The 12,515-nt window shown below is 23.3% G+C and overlaps 1 protein-coding gene across 1 annotated transcript in view; it reads left to right on the top strand.

Annotated features, from left to right (window-relative positions):
* Nucleotides 1-12,515, top strand: part of LOC127285616 (chondroitin sulfate synthase 1) — a 34,588-nt gene that overhangs the window by 2,379 nt on the left and 19,694 nt on the right. Inside the window, exon 2 of the mRNA XM_051311731.1 lies at nucleotides 9,298-10,959. Within this exon, the coding sequence (XP_051167688.1) occupies nucleotides 10,117-10,959 (843 nt within the window). The 5' untranslated portion in view covers nucleotides 9,298-10,116. The remainder of the gene's footprint in view (nucleotides 1-9,297; nucleotides 10,960-12,515) is intronic.

The following is a 12,515-nucleotide window of genomic DNA, read 5'->3' as shown; positions in this document are numbered from 1 at the left end:
AATTATTATTTAAAAAAATTTTTTAATAAAAAATTTGTAAAACTTGATTAAGTTTTTGCCTGAAATTATTTTGATCATCAAAATTAAAAATAAAAACTATGACAAAATTTTTAATTCGAATAAATTGCTTATTTGCTTCTCATTTACGTATCATTAAAAATAATTTATAAATATCTTCGTGTATAATTATAAATAAATAAATAATTTAATAACTTATTAAAAATAGCTACTATTATACCTATAATATTTTTCCTGTTTATAAAATAAATAAATAAATATTAATGGAAATCAAAATCAATTTAAATTATTTTTAATCTAATTAGGAATTAATTGGAATAAAAAAACAGTCAGTCGTTTTTGTATACCTATTGTATATATATAGTTTACCCGGAAATTTTGGAAACATGCCAAAAAGTATTTGATTAAAACGATTAAATCTCATATACTTATGAAAATAAAAAATATTTTTTAAAGATGAATTCTATATTTCTATTCATAAAATGATTCATTATTTAAATACACATTCCTTTGCATTTTTAAAGCTCGCGTACTTGATTCAAAATAGTCGCATTGTCACTGACTCATGGGAATTTCGTTTTCCATAATACATTCCATATTTTATTCTCCCTTTTTCTTTTCTTTCTCTATTTTCTTATATTATCTCATATATTTTTGTTTATTTTCTTTCTTTACATTAATTATTTTATTTTTTTTTAATGTAAAAAAATTTTAACTTAACTTTTTTTTTATTTATATTGTAATACCGAAATTTTTTTGAACTCGAATTTTTATTACTTTATTTAGTGTCACATTAGAAAATTTTTTATTTTTATCATTTTTTGAATTTAAAAATAAAATTCAAATTTTTCTTATTTTTTTTTTGAAATATTTTTTTTATAAATAGTTATTATATAAATGGAATATTATTGAATAATATTTGGTATATATATATTTTTGAAGATATACAATATATCAGATGATACTTTTGTAATTTTATATTTATAAGTCTTATGTACATTGTTTCAATATAAATATGTGAAAGAAGCGACTCATATTGCAATATATGCAGTTTCATTTCACAAAGTAAGGGAAGTATTTTTTGTTATAATATTATATATGATTGTATCATATAAAACATACATGTTACTCTTAATCATTTAATAGGAGAATGAGGGTTTTATTGCTTCTGACGAATAAAACAAAAGTACTGCTCGCGATGAGAGGAACTTATATAAAGAATAATTTAAAACTCATTTAATGCTCGAATGAATAATTATTATTACTATTTTTTTTTTAATCTTCTTCTTGTGTGTTAATCGTAAAAATAATGTTAAAAGTCCTTTCCATTCGTTCTTGCAATTTTTTTTAAAAAATATTTTTAGAATCGAAAAAAAAAATTTTATTTTTATTCTTAAAACATTGAAATTAAATTAGTTTAAATAATTTTTAATTAAAAATTTTTTTGAGTAAAACTGTGAGGAATAAATAGCGAAATTATAAAAGTAAAAATTACATTTTATTAAAAAAGAAGTTTTTTAAGACGCATGATTTAACACCAAATTTGTTTTTTCAAATTTTTATTATCTCGAAAATCGTTTTATCTAAAAGGAATTGACTATAATTTTTTGAATTCGAATCGTCAGATTATATAATAAAAATATTTTCGAATTATTATTTGACAGAATTTTTTAACTTCGAAAGAATATTTTTTATAATTTTCAATTTATCGAATAATCATTTCTCATAATTATTATTGTAGCGAATTAGTATTTTTTATAATTTTTATTTTTCTAAATAAAAGTTTATACTATTTTTGATTTTACATAATTAACATTTTTTATAATTTTTTCTTCTTCGAATTACCATTTTGTATAATAAATATTTTTTCGAATAATTATTTGTTCTAAAATGTAATTTATCAAATTTATATATATATTTTCTATTTTTAAAATTTACGATTTGCTAAATTATATAATTTTCATTTTACCGAATTGCCATTTCACATAATTTCTAAATTTTTTAATTAAAGTATGTGTTAGAGCAAATGGAGATTCGGTAAAATTCTGATTATGGCATAAAAGGAAAATAGAGATTAGAATAAATAAATATTAGGGGAAATTAAAATTATGTTTAAAATGGTAATTCGTAAAAGAAATAATTCTAATATTAATAATTAGTTAAAATTAAAATTCGGAAAAATAATAATTAGAAAATTTAGAAATTATGTGAAATGTCAATTCGGTAAAATGAAAATTATATATAAAATAGCAAATGGTAACTTTTAAAAATAGAAAAAATAAAAATTATAAAAAATACTAATTCGTTGCATTAATAATTATGAGAAATGATTATTTGGTAAATTGAAAATTATAAAAAATGTTCTTTGGGGCCATTCATTAATTACGTAAGGACGATTTTGGCTAATTTTGACCCCCCCTACCCCCATGTAAGGATACATAAGATTTTTCGGACCCCCCTCCCCCTTTTTACGTAAGTTTTTAACAATATTAATGTAATTAAAAAATTAATTACATCAATACAAATGGAAAATACTAGGCAAAATCTTACGTAAGATTAGCTTCTACCCCCCACCCCCCACGTAAGACCATGTAGAGATTTTATAAACCCCCCCTCCCCCTAAGGACCCTTACGTAATTAATGAATGGCCCCTTTCGAAGTTAAAAAATTCTGTCAAATAATAATTCGAATGTATTTTTATTATATATAATCTGACGATTCGAATTCAAAAAATTATAGTCAATTCCTTTTAGATAAAACGATTTTCGAGAAAATAAAAATTCGAAAAAACAAATTTGGGGTTTAATCATGCGCCTCAGTTTTTTTAAAAAATTTTTTCAACAAAATATTTATTTCTTTCATCTATTTTTTATTGATCACAATTTTTAATCACTCACCCAATTTATTTTCTTAAAAAATTTAATTAATAAAATGTTTGTATAACCTAAAATTTCTTTCTCATATAATTTTTTTTTTTTTTAAATGTCAGTTATGGCGCACTCACACCTTTTTAGCTGCCTGCCTACCTGCCTGCAGGTTACCATGGCAACGCACGAGTATGAGTGAGGCAGAAAATTTGAATATTCAATTTTTTTAATTTTCTGTCACACTCACTCTTATGCGTTGCCATGGTAACCTCCAGGCAGCCAAAAAGGTGTGAGAGCGCCTTTATTCCAAATAATCCAAATGACGATTTATACAAAAAATTTAGTAAAAAAATAATTTCATACAAACTTTATTTATATTCCAATTATTAAAAGAACCAATTTTTGTGCAATATAATTATTAGGTAATATCCCAAATATCATCATCAGGAAAGGATTTTTTATTTAACGAATTGTAATTTCATAGAATATTCACTTATAATGATTATAAACTTAATTGTCACTTTGAGAGGTTATGTAGGTTATATGTTGTTTTTCAAATATCGCCGAACTGAAAATACAATACTAATCGTTTGTTTATTTTTGACTATAAAGAAAAAATTATTAGAAACATTTGTACTTTTTTTTCCGTGTAGTAAATTCGTTATAGCAAAAGTAACTATATATTTTATAATGATCTCTTAAAGAAAAAACCGAATCGTTTTTTGTTAACAAGAATATTACAGTAAAAAGCTTTTTTCACGCAATAAAGGAAGAATTATTCTCCTGTATATAACCATTACTACGATTAGGCCTTGAAGACAATTTAAGAAGCGTTCTCGAGAGTACAGAGAGTTAATGAGCTTCCCGGTGAAAATTCTCAGGAACTCTTATATATACATATATGAGATTTAGTCGTGAGAATATAGCTGAATTCAAAATTGCATGATCAACATGTACAATCGTGTGTTAGACAAAGTCTCATAATCATAATAGCCGTAACTTTTTCTATCAAGAAACGTGCTTTTATATACATTTTCCTTTCAAATTAAATATTTATAAAATTACTTTATTTACTATTAATATAATGTTATTCTCTTTTTTTTTTGATTATTTTTTAAGGTTATGTAACTGTTAGGTCTGTAATTTTAATTTGTCCGTAACTTTTCTCGTAAAATACTGAATGGATTGAATTGAAATTTTATGAAGGGGTTCCAAATATAATAAGGAATTGTTGTGAGGTGTAAAAATGTTGATATATTTTTAAATAATTATTATAAAACACTTGAAAATAGAAAATGTGGGGTTAGGAGTGTTGAATTTTCTCACATTTTTTTGCCTTTTATTATACTTATTTAACAATATATCAACATTTGTGCACCTCACAAACATTCTTTATCATATTTTAAATTTCTCAACGAAGTTTCAACTCAATTCATTCAGCATTTTACGAGAAAAGTTACGGACAAATTAACATTACAGGACCTAACAGTCACATGACTTTAAAATCGAATTTTTTGTCTTTTTAACAATTTTCAAAATTTTTTAATTTCCTAATATTTTTTTTTTTTATTTGCACGAAAAATAAGTCCAGTCAATTTATAATATAAAATGTAAAAATAATATATAAATATAAAATTAAATAAATAAACTAATAAAAAAGAAAAAAAATCGTGAATGACAAAAATATAAAATTATTGATTTTTTCTATTTTATACGCAAATTATATAATAATAAAATGCTTGGTCTGTCCTTCTGTCCTTACTTGAAGTTGGCCTTTTCTAATTTCACGTGTTTTTTTGAATAGTAATCTTATGACGTGTCAAATTTTGACAATTCTTTTTCTCATTTTTGCCAAAGTTGTATAATTGTGTTTCCAAATTTCGGAATAAGTTTCATTAAAATTCCAAATTCGAAAATTCAATTCACGAAGCTGAAATACACAACGTTTACCAACGAAATTTTTTTTAAAGTTGTATATTGATTCAAAAATTGTATACAAATACAAAAAATTTATGATGAGAAAAAAGATGCGCCAGGAAATTTCGTACAAGATAGTAATTTGAAAAAAATTAATTTTTAAAAATTAATTTTTAAGGTACCAGGGGCCAACGAATACCTATTAAATATTAATTATAAAAACACAGGCCTCGAATCAACTTAAAGACACAAAAAGTCGTTTTAGTCGATTTATATTAAAAAAAAGTAGATTTTTTTTTATTTTAACAAAAATATTTTACAGATTGTTAAATAAAAAAATTTTTTTTTTAATAATAATTTCGAAGGGTTAAAGTTGAAATTTTTAGAAATAATTAAATTTCAAAAGATATTGTTAATTTTCAAACAATTATTAAATTTTACAGAACTAAAAATAATTTATCAAACAATTTTTGGAAAACATTTTTTAAATTTAATTGAATTTTCAAAGATTTAAAATTGAGATTTTTGAAATTAATTGAAACTTTAAGTGTTTTGTAATTAAAATTTTAGATGATTTCACTAAAAATTTATTAGAAAATGCGGATAAAATACAATAATTTGAAAATCATTTTTAATTGAAAAATGGTTTCAGATAGTTGAAATTTCAAAGAATATTATTAAAATAGATAAAAATAACTAAATTTCCTTAGAGTTATAATTGAAATTATTAAATTTCAAACAAAAAAAATTTCGATAGAAAATTTTAGAAATAATTAAATTTTAGATGCTTTTAAATTCAAATTATTGAAAATTCAATTAATTTTGAATTCAAATTTTTGAGAATAATTAAATTTTATTTGATTTTAAATTTGAAAAATAATTGAATTTCAGTTCATTTTGAATTGAAAATTTTGGGAAATAATTGAATTTTATTTCATTTTAAATTGAAAACTTGGTAAATAATTAAATTTTAAATTGAAAATTTTGGATAATTATTTGATTTTTAATTGATTTTGAATTAAAATTTCGGGTAAAAATTGAATTTTAGTTTATTTTGAATTGAAATTTTTAAAAAATAATTCAATTTTATTGTGATATTTTTTTTTTAAATTATAAACAATTGTTAAATTTTATAAAAATTTTAATTGAAAAATAATTTTGATATAATTGAATTTGTGATGTATTTCATTAAAATTATTAAAAATAATTAATTTAGTGAAGAATCATTTTAGTTCAAAATTTGTTAAATAATTGAATTGAAGAAGATCTGAAGAAGATCTACATTTTATACTAAAAAAATGTATTTTATTTACATTTTTTTTCAAATGTAAAAAAAAATGTCGCATTTTATTAAAATAAGTTGATAAAAGTCGTATTTTTGAAAAAAGTCGGAAAAAGTCGTATAATCCGAGGCCTGTAAACATATAATTTTAATTATTATCATTTAATATGTAATAATATCCTAATAAATTAAATTATTATTGATAATATTAATCTTTAATTTCTTTATAACAAACAATGAAATACTCAATTTGGCGCGCTTGCGCGCGTTTAATTTTACTAGTTAAATAAATAAAATAATAAAAAAGAAAAAAAATCATGAATGAAAAATATAAAATTATTGATTTTTTCTATTTTATACGCAAATTATAAATAATTTGACATGACAATATATATATTATTAAAAGAAGATTAAATAATGATTTACTATTTTTCAAATAGATAATTTTTTACAATAAAATGTAATTTTTATATTGATGCTCTAAACATAAAAAAAATTACAGAACAAAGGCGTTTAAAACATTAATCACGAAATGATCAATGAACTGTGAACTGTCGCTATTCAATTCTTTCCCAGAAAGTAAAAATACCACAGAGTTAATATACCTTGAATAGTATCGATTGGTTTATAACGGCATTTAAATCTTTATATTCTCTAAATAGAGAAATGCCAAATCATATATATATACATATAATTATAAAATAATTAATAAAAAAAAAATAATAATACATAATAAAAATAAAAATTTATTTTTAAAATTTATTTAGAGAAACTGTGAAAAATTTTATTGAATTTAAAAATAATACAAAATACCGAGGAATTAAGAATTATAACATAAAAGAAAAAAATAAACACTTGACGTGCAAAGAGTTTGGACTGCTGAGCATGCATTTGACCTTATTTCTTAAAGACAAACGTAAACGGAATGATCTAACCGTTTTCATAACGGCTTAGCTTTTTTTTTTCTTCTCATCTTGAACTTGTAATCGATAAAATTATTCCAATTGTTATAGGTTTCATTGGTTTAATTGAACACAACTTTCTCAAAAGGATTTGAAATAATATATTTATCTTTTTTAATAGTATAACATATATATACATATGGCGAATAAAATAAATTGAAAAAAATTTTTGATTTCTTTCTTTCTCAGTGTAATTAATTTAATTAATTAATTAATTTATTAATTACTTGATAAATTAATTAGCAGTAAATAAATTAGAAATAATAAAAATTTAATAAAGAATTCAAGAATTTATCATTAATTAAAAACCTTATATTTTTAATTATATATAATTTCTTTTTATTCTGTAATTTTTTTTTCATCTTTTATAAAGAAAAGAAAATTTTTTTTTTACAAACGAGACAAAATTCTAGATTTTTTAATTCCCTTTTTTAAATTCCTTAAATCATTGATTTTTCTTTTGATTTACAATTTTACGACTTTCTATTTTTTTTTAATTTTGGATTTTCATTTTCTTTTTTAAAATTTTCGATTTTTAACACTTTTCTTCTATGAATTTTCTTCTTTTTTGCAATTTCTAAAATTTACTTCTTTAGTTACTTTTACTAACTTTTTCCAAAGAATTCTCTATTTATTTTGTGAATTTCTAAAAATGTATAGAATTTTCAATTTTTCTTTTCAAAAAATTTTCTATTTTTTGTTAATTTTTTAAATTCTTGTCCTTTTTTTCTATTTCAGAGTTTTTGGGGTCATTCAAGTATTACGTAAGCGTGTAAGGGGGAGAGGGGGGATCCTCAGTTGCTTACGCACCATAAAAAATTCTTATTTTTTCCATTACAATATCTTTATTTGGGGGAGAGGGGGTCTAAACCCCTTGAAAATATGCTTACGTAATACTTGAATGGCCCCTTTCCTTACAATTCTTTTTTTAAAATTCCGATAAAATTCCCTTTTTTTTCTTTCAATTTCCTTAAACTTTTTATTTTAATTTTTTATTTTCTTTCATTTTTCCAAAATTCTCCTGTTTTTTTTTACCATTTTCGATTTCTTTTTCCTCAAACTTTTCTTTTTTTTCAATTTCTTCCATTTTTAAATTTTCCAAATTTATTTGAAGAATTCTAAAAATTTATTCATTTATCAAATCGTCTACTACACTGAAAAAAATTTATTTGATTCAAATACTCGATTAGATACATCAAATAAATATTTATTTGTACCTGACAAATTATTATTATTTGAGACAATTAAATTGGTATTTGTTTTAAATAAAGAAATTATTGGTTCAAATAAAATTTATATAATTCAAATAAAAATTATTTGATTCAAGTAAATATTTATTTGATAATAGTCAAGTAATCGAGTATTTGAATGAAATAATTTTTTTTTTCTAATTAGAAAAAAAATTACTCACAGAGACTTTTGAAACGATTGCCTCAATTAATATATATGCAGCTGAAGGATTTAGGAAAGTAAATGATAATTTTTTGTATATCTGACAATAATAATTTCTATAAAGATTATATATTAATTTTTTATTATGAGAAATTCAAAGAAAAATATTTTTGACAATTTTAGAAATTTTCTAAATTTTATTTATTTATTTCTATTTATTTATTTTAAATTGCAATTTATAAAAATTTATATAATTCTGATGAATTATGAAAATAGCGTTAAAAAAATAATAAAAATTATGAGAGAATACAAATTTTATTTTCGAATTAAAAAAAAATTTATTAAATTTACAAATTTTGCTTTCTTATTTTTTTTATAATATAGATGAATGTTAAATTTTCAATAATAGGTATTGGAAAATAAATTGTCATCTCCAAAACAACATAAATTTCGATGGATTAAAATTCCATTGGTCCTATGTCGTAAAAAGAAAACAGTATTATTTATATTTTAGGTTTTTTTTTAAATTTGATTTACTGAGTTTCTTCATAAATAATTTTTGACAATTTTAGAATTTTTAAAATATTTTTTCTTCAAATTTCATTTATTTATACCTAATTTTTTGAAATTATTGAATATAAAATTTTTAATAATTCTTAATTTTTGTGTTATAAAATAATTTTATTAAAGTAGGCAAATAATAAGAGTGAAAAGTAATTTAAAAAATGTTATAATTTCGAAAAATTTTTTTCGACAATCCTTATCTTATCAAAAAAAATCATGTAAAATATGGATCACAAATTGTTTAATGAAACAAAAAATGGATGAAGTTATTAAAAATGAATTTTCTTCGTTGTAGGTCGGATCAACCAGAAAAGGGAAAATTCTAACGGAAGCTGTGTCGGTTCTGCTTTCATTTTAGAAAGAAAAACAATCTTCTTCTGTGTATTAACTAAAAAGAGTGCGTGTATATTAAAGCAGAACGGAGAGCATCTGGTAGCCAAAAGCCATAAAACTAAGCCGTATGTGGATATATAGTTATACAGAATTTCTTCGAAGTATCTTGTTACACAGGGAAGGGAAACCAGTTGCCTCAATGTCACAGTCAAAGAGAAAATGATCCAGAATCTTTTTCTTTTTTTGTACATCTCATTCAAGAGTCAAGATTATAGAACAACTACGCACACGCTGATAAAATCCTAATTCTTTAAAAAAAAAAAAAAAAAACTCTTTCCCAATATGTTTTCTTATCTTCATTTTATTATACAAGACAAACTTCCACCCACAGATATAAAAAAAATTTCAAAATGATAAGTCATAGATGAGTGATGTTTTCGATTAAAAAAAAAGGAGACAAGGAAAAAATTTTTAAAAAGGTTACAAAAACGAGAATAGGGCAAAAATTAAATAGAGAAATTAAAAATTTTCCCAACCAGAATTCAGAGGAGAATTTTTGTGTTTACAATATTAATTATTAGTGAATGAAACAGAATTAAAAAGAGAAATAGAAATGAGTTGAGGATTTAATTTAAAAAAAAAAATGAAAATAAATAACATGTGTGAGATTTTTTAAAAATTGTTAAAATTGACGAAATTAAGGACATAATAATGGAATCCGAGAATCAGAAAAAGTGGAAGCTGATTTCATGGAAAAAATCAGAATTTTTAAAAGGCCCACATGAACATCCATGGAAAAGGTGACAATAACAGCAGGATAATAATAGCTAAGCCAGTAATGCGCAAACGACGTGGATTAGCAAGTGCCATTTTGGGCCTAACTGTAGGTCTTCTATTGGGATTTATAATTCTTAATCATCGAATAACCCCACCGACATCAATTATTAATCGTTTTAATTTCACATTTCCAACAAATATTATAGATCAAAAAAATGATATCACATCATCTGGATTAACAAATGAGGAACGACTATTAAATAATACATCATTAAATCTTGTTTTTGTCGGTGTAATGACGGCACAAAAATATTTATCAAATCGTGCAAAAGCCGTTTATGAAACATGGGGTAAAGAAGTACCTGGGAAAATAGCATTTTTTGCCTCAGAATTTTCAACAATACCTGAAAATTGTCCTGATTTACCATTAGTTTCATTACCAACTGTTGACGATAGTTATCCACCACAAAAAAAATCATTTCTAATGCTTCAATATATGTGGAATAATTTTGGTGATAAATATGAATGGTTTTTGCGTGCTGACGATGATGTTTATGTGAGAACAGATAGATTGGAAAAATTATTAAGATCAGTTAATTCAAAAAGAGCAATGTACATTGGACAAGCGGGTAGGGGTAATTCAGAAGAATTTGGTTTATTATCATTGGAATATGATGAAAATTTTTGTATGGGAGGACCTGGTGTTATTATATCAAGAGAGACTTTAAAAAGAATTGTGCCACATATTAAATATTGTCTTAAGAATTTATACACAACACATGAGGACGTTGAACTTGGAAGGTGTGTGAAAAAATATGCTGGGATTCCTTGCACCTGGAGTTATGAGGTAAGTATCTTCTCTTCTTCGCGTAATTAATCTATAATAATAATAATAAAAAAAAAGAATTTACATTTTCATTTCCTCATCATTCAGTTATTATTTAATAATTCATTCATTATTCTGGTGCGCGCAAAAAGGCATATGAGTATAAATAGAAAGTGAACGATATAATGAGAAAAAATAGGGGAATTCTAAAATAGGCAATAAATCAAACTTTCTTTTATTTTTTTAAGAAATTAGACGCAGATTAAATTATTACTATAACAATGTTACGTTATAATAATATTATTATCCGCAGTTATTTCATAAAGAATAAATAATTAATAATAATAATGAGACGCTTGAATAAGCTCTAAAATTAATTTGTTAGAATTTCATTTACTTTGTAGCCGAATTTTTATTTCTTCGAATTATTATTTAATAGAAATTTCATTGAACTGAATTTCTACACAGAAGAAAAATTTATTTGATTCAAATAACACAGACCGATAAGATTTACTTTCCAAGAATCAGACAACACTTTTCCGAAGGTTTTCGACGTGCTGAATCTGAATCCGGACTCAAAATTGACCATACACGTCAGGTTTTCGAGTTATGCTTAAAGTGCAAAAAATACGTTTTTTTTAACTACATTTGAGTACATGCAACATCAAGAGATAATTTTTTTTACAAAAGGTCAATATTGCATCTAAAAATGCTATTCTTTATCTTTAAACCCCATTTTGAAAATTTAAAAAAAATTTCATTTGTCTCTGAGTAATCGTTAATTCAATTTTCTGAGTATGGCGAATTCTTCGATATTCCAAAACTGAATAGGAACCGATAATACACGGAAAAACTTTGTGCAAGAATCATTCCTAAATTTGTTCAGGAACTGAGGATATGAGAATAATTTAAGAAATCTTATTTATATTTTCTTTAAAAATTCTAAGCAGTATTTCTATAAGAATTGTAGAGAAATTCAAGACAACTTCCTAAACTCACTACAGAAAGTCTTGAACTTGTTTTAGAATAAATTTTTACGTTTGCGAGAAAAAAAATTTACTCTGGGAGGACTCGATCCCACGTCCTCGAGAGTCCAAAAACTCCGCTTTACATCTCTCAGCTACCTTAGCAGCTTATGGTACAAGTATTTTCTTGAATGATTTTTGTATTTTTCTGTAAATTTTGCAGAATTTTTCTCATATCCTCAGTTCCTGAACAAATTTAGGAATGATTCTTGAACAAAGTTTTTCCGTGTACAGAAGAATATAACTACTAACATTTAAATTTCAAACAGTTCTGCAGATTTTCGGTATAACGACTGAACACGAATTCGATGACAGATTTTCAAAATTTAAAATGGCACGGCAACACCTTTCAGATGCAATATTGACCTTTTTGAAAAAAAATTATCTCATGATGTTGCATGTACTCAAATGTAGTTAAACAAACGGATTTTTTGCACTTTAAGGGTAACAATAACTCGAAAACCTGACGTGCATGGTCAATTCTGAGTCCTGATTCGGATTCAGCACGTCGAAAACCTTCAAAAAAGTGTTGTCTGATTCTTGGAAAATGGA

Source organism: Leptopilina boulardi, unplaced genomic scaffold (assembly GCF_019393585.1).
Source record: "Leptopilina boulardi isolate dan_hultmark-lab unplaced genomic scaffold, ZJU_Lbou_2.1 LbouV2_121, whole genome shotgun sequence".
Lineage (NCBI taxonomy): Eukaryota > Metazoa > Arthropoda > Insecta > Hymenoptera > Figitidae > Leptopilina > Leptopilina boulardi.
This window is presented reverse-complemented; position numbering and strand designations above follow the sequence as displayed.